This window comes from Bombus vosnesenskii, unplaced genomic scaffold (genome assembly GCF_011952255.1).
Source record: "Bombus vosnesenskii isolate JDL3184/JDL3185 unplaced genomic scaffold, Bvos_JDL3184-5_v1.1 scf7180000013294, whole genome shotgun sequence".
Classification (NCBI taxonomy): Eukaryota; Metazoa; Arthropoda; class Insecta; order Hymenoptera; family Apidae; genus Bombus; species Bombus vosnesenskii.
In genome coordinates this window covers 2,210,294-2,224,521 of record NW_022882945.1, presented here as the reverse complement: position 1 = coordinate 2,224,521, position 14,228 = coordinate 2,210,294, and the positions used below count along the sequence as shown (strand labels likewise).

At 35.6% G+C, this 14,228-nt stretch overlaps 1 protein-coding gene across 1 annotated transcript; it reads left to right on the top strand.

Annotated features, from left to right (window-relative positions):
* Positions 1–769: 769 nt before the first annotated feature.
* Positions 770–13,858, top strand: LOC117232985 (venom dipeptidyl peptidase 4). Its single transcript, XM_033492814.1, has 13 exons — positions 770–1,046; positions 4,159–4,222; positions 5,190–5,431; positions 7,551–7,625; positions 7,754–7,806; positions 8,138–8,334; positions 8,535–8,704; positions 9,300–9,400; positions 9,660–10,123; positions 10,260–10,542; positions 11,130–11,324; positions 11,770–11,930; positions 12,468–13,858. The coding sequence occupies exons 1-13, from the start codon at positions 1,032–1,034 to the stop codon at positions 12,782–12,784; spliced, it is 2,337 nt and encodes a 778-aa protein (XP_033348705.1). The 5' UTR covers positions 770–1,031; the 3' UTR covers positions 12,785–13,858.
* The last annotated feature ends 370 nt before the right edge of the window (positions 13,859–14,228 follow it).

The window sequence follows — 14,228 nt, the reverse complement described above, 5'->3', positions numbered from 1 at the left end:
ATTCGTTATCGTTGAGCAACTGATGTGGTTAGATCGACTTCTAAAAGTCGATACGGAATAATAATGATTGTGTTTGAAATTGTCAAACTTCGCAGTGCTATTTTCTAACTTATGAGCTCTGCATCTTTCGATTTGTTCATTTTCGTATATCAAGAAGATTTTTTGCAAATTGATAAAAAATATACTAAACGTGACGTAAGTAGTGTTATGTGAATACAGAGTAGTCGTACAGCAGATGTAGAATAACTAGAAAAAAAAACATTGTTACTACACCTTTGAAGAAGTCATTTAAATTTATAATATATATAATTAGAATTCATGATACTACAAAAAGGCAGTAAGTGCTGCTTTTAATTACTAATTCATTATTATTTTATATACTTTGGTCGGGTTCAAATACTATGAGTATAAATCTGTCAAAGTTTCCACATACAGCCAAAGTTTGGACAGCAGAGCAACGTATACATTATTTTCCTTGGAAAAATATATTTTCGTTATCTTTCCAGCTTTAGCAAATCCATTACGGAAGACGTTAAAACCCCAGTCATAATACAACGCTATATGCACGACTGTATACAAATCTTTCGATACATCTATCTCTTCGCTAATTCAACATCATTAGACAAAATCTTCCATATGCAAGATGACCAATTCTTTTTTAATCCATCATCGTATTTTGCTTACTCATCAAACTCCATATACGAACTCGATCGAATACTCACAGTTCGCGATATACAGATAAAGAGAAGATGTCCTTATCAGTCGATCGTAGCGATAACCGGAGAATTAACGAAACTAGAAAGGAGGAAAAAGACTGAGGCCAAGATCGAGTACTATGAGGGAATGCCCCGTGTTGATCGTCGGAGGTGGGAGTGATCGCGGCCTCCGGCACATCGGAAAACTACGTGATGGATCAGTCTGTGTTCGACGCACCCGTGACATTCATCGAGCCGTGTCGATCTCTCGATCGTCACTAGAAGGAATCACACGATAGGGAAATCGACATCGACGGACCCTGCTACGTGTTCGCTATGTCGTGGAACCGGGTAGGTTATCGGAGAGCAAGCTTTTTCTTCAATCTCTTCCGCTATTCACGTGATTATATAGTTTGTAGAAGTAATTAAGATCGACCTGTTGTTCTTATCGTCTAATCGATTGAAGTGGAGGTCACTATCACTTATCAATGAAATTCGCTGACTTTTTTCTTTTCTCCATTTTTATTTGTTTTTTTGAATGTGTCGAGTCTCGTGACACGTTAAATTATCAGTCTCATTATGTAATTTTGCTCTTTTTATGTGATATGGATGTCATGTGAATACCGATAAGTCGTTGTATAGGAATAGGTAACAGAGTATTCATTTTTATCGAGGCAATAATTGTAACAATATGTGATACGTTGATTTCTAATACATCAGCTGTTATCGAAATATTACCAGCGATTACATTTAAGCGAGTTTGTTTAAAAATTTAGAAATTACATGGATAAGAGATAAAAGTAAGGGATTATTACATGTTTAGAAAACAATTTTTTTTTTGGATTAACTGTATCACCTGTACTATTTTTCTCGTTTACACGGTAATCTATATTTAGGTAGACTCTTCGTGTAACCGGTTTTACGACGATCGCACGCGTTCTAATAACAAAAAAGAAAGAAACGGTCGTGTTAAAAGCAAGACACCCTGAAGATAATTGCCGATCCCGTAATCGACCGACATTTTCGAATTCCGTTTTCTTCCAGAGAATCGTATCGATTCGACAACTTCTCTTTCCAGTTGTTTTCGTCGCATGGATGAAGAAGTTTCGCGTGCCTCGATTTATCGTCCGCGATGCGTCGCTTTTGGAAGAAATCTCGCGGAAAAAGAGGTTGGAAACGCGAACATACAACGTGATCGTGAAAAAGAAAAAAGACGGGTTGATAAATCAAAACAGCTACTTTTATTCCAAGATTATATTTGTTGCTTGATCGGAAGATTAATAATCTTGAGAGAATTATTAACAATTTTTACACATCGTGTTTGCAATGCATTCGACGAGCCAAGGTGAACAAACAAAAGTTAACCTGCAACGTGTACGTTTGACGTTAATTGGTTAAATTAGAGATTAACCGTATTAGCCAATATTTTTAATGAATAGGTGTTCCATATTTCATAAATAGGGATTGTAACGATAAATCGGGTAACTTTAATGAAATTTCGCTGAGCTGGAACTTTCAAAGATTTTCTTCGTTAAATCAAGGCACTCATTGCTTATGAAATAAGTAAATATATCGGCGATGAATGAGAAAATGCAATTTTATAATTTCAAACCAGATTTGGTCTGTCAGTTGGTCTTCATTAAGCGAGGGGAACTTCGAACATTTTCGTCCAGGTTTCGTACATGCAAAGAATATTTAATTTTTCGCTGTATTTTTCTTTTTTTTTTTTTTTACTGTTCTTATTTGAACGAAAAAGAAACGCTTGCTTTTATCGCAGACTTTTGACTTTCGATAGTCATAGTACAAGTTCTAAAATTTTCAATGTCTTTACGGTTTGAAGTTTATTTTTATTAGGCTGTATCTTAAATCGTGAGAATGTTATAACCGAGTAATTCGAGTAAGTGTTTTTAGGCTCGAGTTTTTTGAAAAACAATTCCATCCAACTTCGATACTGTGTATCAACAATATTACTTAGATACCGATAGATAACAGAGATATCAACGATGTTATTGCTGGACAGTTAATGTATAATTTTATTTGTGTGCGGATTAAATAATATCATATTTATATTTGAGCGAATTAAAATCGATCTACTTTAATTTTAATTTTGAAAATATAGAAATTTGTGGTTAAAAGATGATCGAATTAACGAGTTAGATAAGAAATTTAATTTTTAATTTTGCAGAAATGTTAAGGATAAAAATTAGTAGTTTCTTCTTGAAAATGACTTTGAAGTGGAGTCTTTTCTCCTTCGCTTTAAATTTAGAAATTTAAGAATACCTGCTATACCTAGTATGTGTTCTTAAACCTGATCCTCTTCGAACGAGAATTCCACTAACCTTATATCATTCACGAGATACTTGTGCTGACCAACGGACTTTCTCAACGTGATCTATTCCATCCTGATGTCTCCTAAAAGATTCACAACCAAACGGAAAAGTCCTATTACTCCTTTCCTGGTTCAACTTTTCTTTATCGTGCAACATCGTTCGTTGATCCTTCTTTTCTTATCTATCATCTCATTGTTATATTTCCAGTTCGCGAATTGTCCTCCTTTCTTAACTCCAACTCAATGTAGACCAGTTTCTATTATAATTCAGGAGCGTGATCGATAAAGGAGATTGTCTTTAGCTTTAATCCCTCGTGACAATCCCTTTGTAACTCGACGACGTATAATAAGTAATATAATTATATTATAAGAGACAAAAGATAGATACTTTAAAATATTAGTAAGAAATAAAACGTTAATAGGTATTTCAAAAGTGACGTATAACACACATAATATGTTTATAAAAGGTTTCTATAAATGTCTCGCTTGAAAACTTCAGATCAAAAATTAATTAGCGAGGCATCGATGGATGATATCTAATCGATATAAAAATAATACTTTGATGATATTTTGTGACACGTCTCAAAATGTATTTCTTGAATTCGTACCGTTCTTCAGACTTCATCGACCCGATTCTATCTTAATTAATTCTGAAACTAATGGAATAATCATTTTAATTGTCGTAATACGCGACTAAATCTAAATTCTCAAAATATTTACTTGCGCTACTATGATTTTCATTTCGCCATATAGCGAGATATCTTGTCTATAGATGTGAAGGGCTTAAGAAAACGACGATCACAGCCATCTTGCCCGTCGGAGGGTTAACAAATCTGGTCAGGAGTCGTCCAGCAATTTCGCGACAGCAATTTCGCGGATTTTACTAAGCTCGCGAAATCGTCGACGCGAAACCTTTATGCGATGCACGTGTTGCTGTCTCCGGGGTCGAACGCCTTCAACATGTACTATAAATCCGTCTTTCCTTCTTCGCCTCGCCGTATCCTGACGAGGTGTCGCGGACAGAGCAGCACGGAGAGAGGAATGGAATTCCAGATGCGAGGATTCTTTTTCTTCGACCTCCTTTTTTCTCTGTCTTTTTATGGTCTCTTTCAACGGGAACGAAATCTTTTCCAGATACTGCCACAGCTGATACTGGTGCTGCACGGATTCCTGGTCGTCCTTGTTGCTGGAAAATCCAGTAAGTCTTCCGCTTCTTTGTCCTCAAGAGATAATCGCGCTTCCGTTGAGCCGCTTAGGGACCGGACGTCTCGGGATACAGCCGGGTGCCTCGAGATCGACGGGAATCGGGCTAATGCTCTTCACCGATTTGCGTTATTTGCTTGGAGATAAGTTTAATTGTAGCCCTATTCCGTATACTTTCTGCCTGTTACGATTTCGACGCTACGGTGACGCCAGAAATCGTTGATCTAAACGTATGACGATGGTTATCTTGTTTTTTAACAATTGTTTCATACTGTTGCCAAATGCAAGACACTTTTGAAAACGAAAAGTATAATTGCGTTGAAATAATCGGTATAATGTAAAAAGAAGTATAATATACTTGTTATAATATTGAATGGATGAAATAAACTGTTTTAAACTGTTCCGTTTTTTTTTTGAAATCGTACTCTTAGAAATCGGAATTTGAAGAAATAAAGATGGACAATTTGTTTATGAGGGATAATGTATATAGCAGTATACCGCGAAGTAGAATGGAAAACTGCAGAAATAACGTGATTATACCGATTGCTAATTCTAATTTCAATACGGAATAAATCAAGCACTATTGCTTCATCGTTTGGCAATTTTCCATGAAATTTCCCTAATGACTTGCGCCACTCGAACCATTAAAATTCTCTCGAAGAGTATGCAGATTATGGACACCTAAACCTAAACAACTCTGACATGCATGTGGATCACGAATATTCTGAGTCACAACTTTGACCCACATGTGGCTCGATGAATAATAAATTCGCAATTAATCAGTCTACCTATATCAAGAAACTCGTACAGTTCCGAAATTTTAGCATTAGTCGACATTTTTCCAGCCTCGTTCTATCAATTCGCGATTGATCTCCTCCTTGTCTTTTCTTCCTCTTCCTTCACTTTCCTCCTTTGGTTCTGTTCGTAAGAAAATACTAAGTGTTCCCGTCTTTCCGATATAGTTCCACAAGTGATCGACAAGGACGTGGGCAGATACGAATCCTCGGAGAGCAATGATCATCATGCTGTTAGGGTTCCGTTCAAGCTGGAAGAGACTTATGATCAAAGCTTTCGGGCGAACAGCTTCAATGCTACTTGGGAAACAGACACGGAAATCATTTATTCCGATAATTACATCGGTAACATTCACGTATTCGACGTGACTAAGGGAACCACTTGGGTCCTTTTGGATTCTTCCGTAATGGTATGATTTATTTGATCTATTTTCACCTATACACGTATATGCTATATGGTGTATTTTTACCTATATACAAACACACACACATATATATATATATGTATATAAGTATACATATGTATATGTAGCATATATATGCTTTGGGATCAGGAGAAATTTATCAGTTTCGTATTGGAACAGAAATACATAGAAGGTCCTTTGCTTTTTTGCAAATTAGAAATAGTCCACGATCAAAAGCAAGATGTAACTTTCGTCTTGAACTTTTTATAAATATTTTAAATTTAAATGATTGTGATAATTGTGAGAGGATAGAGAACAATGTATATGTTGGCTGTAATCAAAAATATAAAATACACTTAGGTACATATTAGGTTGTCCGAAAAGTTTCTTTCGTTTTATGGGGAAATAATAGACGCACAGCGTTTTTTGTTTTATATTATTTTGTCGAATTACGTACGATCCATTTTGTTCTGTTGAGATAAACACCGCGACATTTCACAGACTTGGATTCACGTTTGTATGAAGGTGCATTGTTGTAAAAGACACGTTTGCGAAAGAGAAACATTTTCCGGACAACCTAATATTAAGATGGATGTAACGAATTACGATTGATGTTACAATTGAAAGAATGAAATCATGTCATATTAGTCGTTATTTATTATCGGAACGAAATACTCAAAAATCAAATTTATTCAAATTTTTAAAAGATTCTTTATTTTAGTAAATGCTATTTATTTTTTGAATACCAAGAAATTAAATGTCCAATAAAACAATATAAAAGAATATAGAAAATTTGGAAGAGAATCTTGAAGATGATATCTGATATTTTCGAATTTCTACAATATTTCATTCAGTACTTTAATTATTTAAGCAATTTGGAAATTCTATTGGATGTGGGCAGCGGGCTTTCGAGAAATTACGTTTCAATTTCAAGAACAAATTGCTTGAATGTCGGGCTCTCCCTTTTGCTCGATCGGGGACACGTACAAATAACACGGTTACGTTTAATTAATCGTACGAAAATTCTCAGCGTTTACCAGCTTCTTAACCGGTGAATTACATTGTCCACTTTTGGCCATGAATCAACATCGAACGTTGTTGATTTAAGAAACACGATGTCTAACATTTTCTCTTCAATTTTCCCTGATCTCGAAGCGTTTGCGTCTTTTTTAGCGATATTCCAGCTAAACGTTTACTGATCATTCCGAACTAAAATCATTCCAAATTATACATTATAAATAAGATTTTTCAAACGTTTTCCTATCAATCCTGCTACGGTTTTCGCATTTTTGCGTCCCAGTCTTGTTCTCGTTTCAACAAATACGATTTCTAATGTTTATCCGAAATTTGCAAGTTTTTAACTTTTCAAGTTTTGTTACATACAAACCTATAAACTTTCAAATTCTGAAATATTCCAATATTGAAATATGGTTCAGAGAGCATAGAACGAAATACAAAATATCATTCGTGAAATACAAAACGTGAAAATGTTTCCCATTTCACCCCCTCAAGGAAGATCGAAGCATGACGTAGCATTTCGACGTTCGATGAATTAATACCACGATAATGTATCGATCGTTCCGAACAATCTAAGATTTATCGTGTCGTAACGTATCCGATAACTTGACACGAAATCAATAGTATCGATACTCCAAATCACTCAAGCATTTGTCCAACCATACTGCCCCGATACCTTGATATTGCTCCCAATTTCGAATACTTGCTGTACTCCAGGGATCAATTTCCGCTTACCACTATGCCGATAAAATGGTAGACGAATCGTTACTCGATCCTTCTTGTCAAATGTATCACGACTGTTCTTCGCTAATTTTGACAGGTGTTTTGATTAAAAATCTGCTCGACAACGTGGGAGACGAATCGTAAATTTTCATATTTCCACGTCTTGAAATCGTTAAATTTAGAAATTGAAAGATTTTCAAGTTTTTAAATTTCCGAATCTCCAAATATTCGTCAAAATTGTCAAACGCACAAATATTCAGATTTTTCGATTTTCAAACATTGATATTTTCAAATTTTCGGAAATGATTGTTCTTCGTTATCTTGACTTCTGTTTCGATTGGATGTTTGTTTGATGTTTTATTAATGAATATTAATGTGGTTTCAGGTCGATTACGAGAAGCCTTCCATAAGCTTTTCCTTCGACAATTCTTTCATTGCGATTGGTCATGACTATGCAAACGTGAGTATATAATTTTTGCATGCTACAAGTTCCGATCGATCGTATCGTAAACGTTTTACAAGCGCGACGGTTAAAATTCCATCTCTGTTCTTTGAGTATAAAAAGATATATAAGTTATCGATCTCCAGGGTTTCCGGTATTCACTGTATCAAAGGTGCGACGTATACGACACTAAAACCAGGTAAACTATCTACTTTACATTACCGACAATTTTAACGGCACCGTGATAAATCAAATTACAAAACAATGCAACATGCCAGTAGCGATAATGATAAAGTTAATGTTCGTTCAGTTAGTTTCAGTTATATATTTCGAATTTTTCAGTATTCGTGTAAAAATAAAATATTACAAATATCAATAACAATTTATCAGACTTCTAACTGTAGTATTCCTAATTGCAGATTAATAAAAAAAAAATTCAAGACTTTCTTGTTAAATTATTATCAAAAAGTTAATCTTTATTAATTTGTATACGTTTCCCTTTTTATATTTCCTTGCTTTTATTCACGTAGAACGTACACGAGAATTGCGAATGGCGATCGCATACCTCTGTTCAAGTGGTCGCCCACGAGGAACGCTTTGATTTATGTTCACGAGAACGATATCTATTACCAAGTGTTCTCCGAGGGGGGCAGTCATATTCGAAGAATAACGAACACGGGTGTGCTCGACACCGTTTATAACGGAGTACCTGATTGGGTTTACGAAGGTAATCGAAAAGAATGGTCGAACAGATAATGTGAATCCCTCATTTATTATCTTGCTAACATAAAAGTGTTCAATGACAACTTTAACACGTTAATGTTAGAAAAATTCTAATTGTAAAATTCTAATTCTCCATTAGGATGAAATTATTAGTTTGATTAATCGATAGAATAATCGAAATAATTAATGTGTTAACGTTTACAGAGGAAGTATTAGCTTCTGCTTCGGCTCTCTGGCTTTCTCCCGATGGACGACACCTTGCTTTTGCTACTTTCAATGATACGAACGTGAAAGATATTGAAATACCAAAGTATGGATCTCCAGGAAACATGAAAGATCAATACCCGAAGGAGATAAAAATCAAATATCCAAAGGTAGTTATTTTTGTTGTTAACAATTTCCGGAACGTATAGAATCGAAAATGGGAATTTAATAAGGAAGAATCAATCGAATCGGATAATCGGCCTTTTGCTTTAGTCAGTCTGCTCGGATACAAGTAACACAGTTTTGCAGTCGTTAAAAGACGAGATTAGGAAGCTCAAGCTATCCTTACGGCGTCGTTGCGGGGTTTAAAAGGGGATGAAAAGGGTTATCTTGCGGTCGTCGTAGCGTTTAACCGTTAGTTTTTTCTTGTAACAGACCTATTCTCTCGTAGTTGTATTACAATGGCTTCGATTCGATGTTGGACCACTTGTGAAAGCAATCTTTATTTTATACGCGGAGAAATTTCAATGTGAAACACATTTACTTGTGTTCTCTTTCGTAAAATTCTATTCATCTTCTTTAGTGTAATTTTTTGTAGGGAAGTATTACGCATATAATATTTAATTATGAACGATAAATATCAATTATTACAAAATTCTAATTATCTAATTTAAAAATCTAATTAAAAATTTAATATTTAACAGCTCGTGGTTCTTTCTTTGTTAATGTTGTTTAGATATAAACATATAATTTTTCAAATTTTAGGCAGGCAGTCCAAATCCAGTTGTATCAATGAGCGTCGTTGATTTGGATAATTGGTCCTCTGAATTACTCAATCTTGAGTCTCCTACTGATATTGTTGGCACGTGAGTATCTCACAAGGATTAAGGTTCCGTTCTTACAATTGTTCGGTTACTTACACGTTCGTTTAACATTAATATATACTACATGAATTTAACTTCAGAATAGCGATCGACCAACACATTATTTTTTTTGCTTGATGGTCAATGGGTTACCTAATTGTGATCATGAAAACACGAGTTTTGAATAAAAATCCCTAGCTTATGAATAAGATAATTAAGATAAAAATTTAGGAATTTTTCCAAACGCGTTTTTCTTTCACAGAGACTGCGTCCTCTACACCGTGAACTGGAGGACCAATCACCAAGTTACTGTCACCTGGACGAACCGCGTGCAGAACAAAGCTCAGATAGTTCTCTACGACTTAAGGGGTAACAACAGTAATATTTACTACGAGGAGGAAAACGAGGGCTGGCTTCGCATTCTACCTCTCGTCTTTCACGATGAATATGTTATCATTGTGAAGCTTCAGGATTCTGGAACGCCGGCTGGACGGTTCCAACATGCGACTAGGTTCGAGTACAAGGATGGGAAGCTGGTTGGCGAAAAAGATTTGACGCCAGGAGCTAAGGAAGTTATTTCCATCCTAGCGGTGGATCACGCCAGGAAGAGACTTTATTATTTGGGCAATGAGCTCGATGAACCTTCGCATAGAAATGTGTACTCGGTGCAGTTGGATGGCAATGGGGCACCTGTTTGTTTGTCCTGTAACGTCTTTTCTCCTGAGGGCAAGTATTTGAAACTTGGGAATGGGTTTCGAATACATATACCGTTGTTCAGGAAAAGTTGCCCAATATTGATGAATAAACGTATTATCTATATATGTTATGCGATTTATTTTGAAAAATATCGATTGCTTTACAGGAAATCGCTGCACTTATGCCTACGCGTACTTCTCTACCGATAGCTCGAACTATGCCCTGTCTTGTTCTGGTCCGGACCCATTATTCATCACGATTATGAACGCCAATCATAAACGTATTTATAATTGGGAGGAAAATCGACCACTGAGACAAAAACTGGCAACCCGCACGCAGCCTATCTTTAGAAATTTCTATGTCACTGTTAATGGATACAAGAATAAAGTTAAACTTTCTCTGCCGCCTGATTTTGACGAGAAGAAATCGTACCCTTTATTAATCAACGTGTAAGTTTATATATCTATATATACGTAAATATTGAAACAATGTGTCTCTATTATTAATCATTAAAAGGAAAATTTAAAAAACATTCAATCCTGAAGGAATTAACTCAAACTATGTGTTCCATGATATCAATTAGGAGCGTTAAAACAGCTTAGCAAACTTAAAAAAGAATAACAACTATAATTCTTGTCTTTATGAGCATAAAAGCGTTCCGAATACATTTCTCTCGAATCGATAATAACAAGCAAGAGATAATAATCCAAGCACACAAATGAAGGGACGTATATGCTTCCGAGAGGTTGGAATCCATTCGTAATCTATCTCGAGTCACGTTCGGAATGCGGTGGCTGTTCGATTTTCCGATTATCGTTGCACCGTTGCGAGCAAAAATCCGCGAGACCAAGTGGTCCTTAATCCTGAAACTCGTTTTCCACCGTTCGAGATTATTAAGTATGATTGATCTGCACGTGAGAGGGAAAGAGAGAGATTCTTGATCTCTATTTCCAATCGCAGTATAGTTCTTGCGTTAGTACGACGTTTCATCAATTTATCTTCCCCGAATTTTTTATTTTTCTTTTCACTTTTACAGTTACGCCGGTCCAAACACTGTTAGGGTCACCAATGAGGCATCGTTTGGTTTCGAATCGTACATGGTGACCAACAGGAGCGTAATTTATGGTCGCATCGATGGTCGTGGGTCAGCTTATAAGGGTAGCAAGATGTTGTTCGAAATTTATCGACGACTTGGCACCGTGGAAATCGAGGATCAAATTGCTGTTACTAGGTAGATTCAGGTTTTACAATTTTTAGATTTCCCTTATTTGTTTGAGAAAAGCAAATGTTCAGATTCTTTTGAGAATACGACAGAACCTCTCATATCTGATATGGTAGGAAGGCACGTTTGAAAAGGAAGAAACGTCTGCATATTATAACAATAACTCTTTTGGCATTACATTTTATTTATTTAGGTAGAGATTAAAAAAAATCGTCGGTCTGTTTTAATATTTTACTTTAACTCTTTAATTACAAATTTTTTTACATAAATAACTTTGTAGAATTATATCCTTTGTATGGTATTCTGGCAAAAGTCCAAGTAAAATGAGCAATTTAGCATTTCAGGAATTCCATTTTATGTAATTTTTGAAATGAAAGTTGCTAAAAAATTAATTTTGATAGGAACAGTAGAAAATTCCTAATAGTAGGAATTTCAGCATGCGTATGATTTTTAGGGTACTGCAAGAGACGTATTCGTGGATCGATTCAAACAGAACCGCGATATGGGGTTGGAGTTATGGCGGCTTCTCTACTGCCATGGTGCTGGCTACTGACAAGGCCTCGGTGTTCAAATGCGGTATATCAGTCGCACCTGTGACCTCCTGGATTTATTACGGTAATGCCATTACCGTATTGGCACATTAATAAGTATCTAACACCATCACCACTTGGGTTCCGGGAAATAACAATAATTAATTACTAAATATATAGACAATTGCAAAATATAGGGATATACCGATACGATTATTTTTTCTTACAGCAAAGCAACTTTAATTCACTCCATCTTCACGGTTAATTGCGAAGAAATTCAAAAAATTAGAAACTTCGTTTGTATAAAATTTTACAATTTTTGCAGATCTACATTTTATAGATACGATTATTCTTAAAATAGAGTATCTTCCATTTTTTCTTCGAAGGATAAGTTTCCAATGGTTTATACAAATCAGAAAATCCATTTCTACTTAAACCTTAATCTACCTTAATCTAAATTGCATAGAGAAAAAAGAACGCGATGATTTACAATATAATATATATAATATATATAATTATATATATATATTATAATGTACCAACGCAATAATTCTCTACTATAACAAATTGCTCCTAACTCATAGTCTGACGTCACAAAACCAAACATTATCTTCCATCGCAGATTCCTTGTACACGGAACGGTTCATGGGGTTGCCTACTCCCGCGGATAATCTATACGGTTACAACCACACGGATGTAGCCAGAAGGGTAGAAGGAATTCGTGGCAAAAAATACATGCTGATACACGGTACCGGCGACGACAATGTGCATTACCAACAATCTATGGCTCTGAACAAAGCTCTGGTGGATAAGGACATCATGTTCGAGCAGCAGAGCTACACGGACGAAGCGCACGCTCTATCTGGCGTTTTCCCTCACCTTTACCACACGATGGACCGATTTTGGGCAAATTGTCTGGGATACTCGCATACTCACTGACCCAAATCCAAAATTCTAAATCACACGTACAGAGTATAGCTAGTCCAGCTATCTGTTTGACTTTCATCAACGATACATCGTGTCTGCTGTTGTTTTAATAGCGTGGATCGAATTTTGTGAATATTCTTTGAGCGATTTGCGAGTTTTGTTGTTCGTTAACACATTCGCTGTTACTGGCGTATATACCATGTCGATGTGATTATTTACGTAATACTATTTACACAACTTTTACTTCTTGACAAAATGGCTTTGAAAGTTGAAAAAATTAGTACAGAGAGCGTTGGAATAGTTGTTGTCCCTTAAAGTAAAGGAAGTTAAGTGAAAAGGATGTTCAGTTCCAAAGATGGCAGCGAATGTGTTAAATTACAGTGATCTCGTGAATTCTTTCCTGAGGAATGATCGACGAAGATCCAGATCGCGAAAATTTGTTCCAGTTCAAAGGGTAACAGACAAGTGTCATTCTTCAATGTAATTTGAAAACAAATTACATTGAATTTGTGGCTGGAGAAAATGAAAATTTTCGTTATCTTCGAAGACTATACAAGTGTTAGTATTATTCTTTAACACAATTCCGAAGGAAAAGAAGAAACTCTAGCAAGAAAATGAGAATTTTCAACGTGTTCGAACAGTGCCATACTAATGTCAGGATTATTCTTTAATATAATTCGAAAGGGAAATTTGGTTGAAGAAGAGAGGCGTGGATGAAAAGAGGCGTTGGGATCGGTTTCAGAGATTCGTAGACGTGTTCACACGCGTGTTCTCCCTTGGCACAGACGCGATGCAAATACTTCAAAGGCAACGACGTCGTGGGTGAATCGATACTTAAGGATGCTCGATACGTTTCCGTAATAGTCAAGCAAGTGGAAAATGGATCGCGAGGAAGATGGAATGAGTGAATTTCTCGTTTTGATCTTTTTTCTTTTGTTTCCTATCGTAAGATCTTATTCGTACACCGAAATTCGACTGTGGCTTCGAAGGGAGCAGTTGCGTTCGATTTATCATTGGATAATCATCCTCTGAGAGAAAGTTATATAAAATTGTTAAAACGATTGTTAATAAACCACGGGAACAATATTTTTGTTTTAATCAACAATTAATTAGAACAGCTTAGCAGTCCAATTTCTATCATTATACGTTATATTTGCGTATTTAATGGTTTTATTTTTCAGTTGAACGAATACGCGACAATATATAAACGACTTGTTCCACGGATAATAATCCATTTACGTTTCACATATCGAGAAGAGAAGTTATTAATGTCAACGTGAAAGCAAAATTTGAAAAATTCTGATTGACACTTAAAGAGCAGATATCAACGACTACTGATTTTCATTTCCTATACTTTCAACGCGTGTTTTTTTGGATAAATCGAATTAATAAGTTCGAAAACGTAGAAAGGAAATTCGATACCGGACAAAAGATAATCAGAAATTTAATTTAATAA

What these genes read in the sequence shown, in the direction of transcription:
- LOC117232985 (XM_033492814.1), top strand. An exon ending in CCTTGTTGCTGGAAAATCCA is followed by an intron (nt 4,223 to 5,189) that starts GTAAGTCTTCCG and finishes TTTCCGATATAG; the next exon opens with TTCCACAAGTGATCGACAAG. An exon ending in GATCAAATTGCTGTTACTAG is followed by an intron (nt 11,325 to 11,769) that starts GTAGATTCAGGT and finishes TATGATTTTTAG; the next exon opens with GGTACTGCAAGAGACGTATT.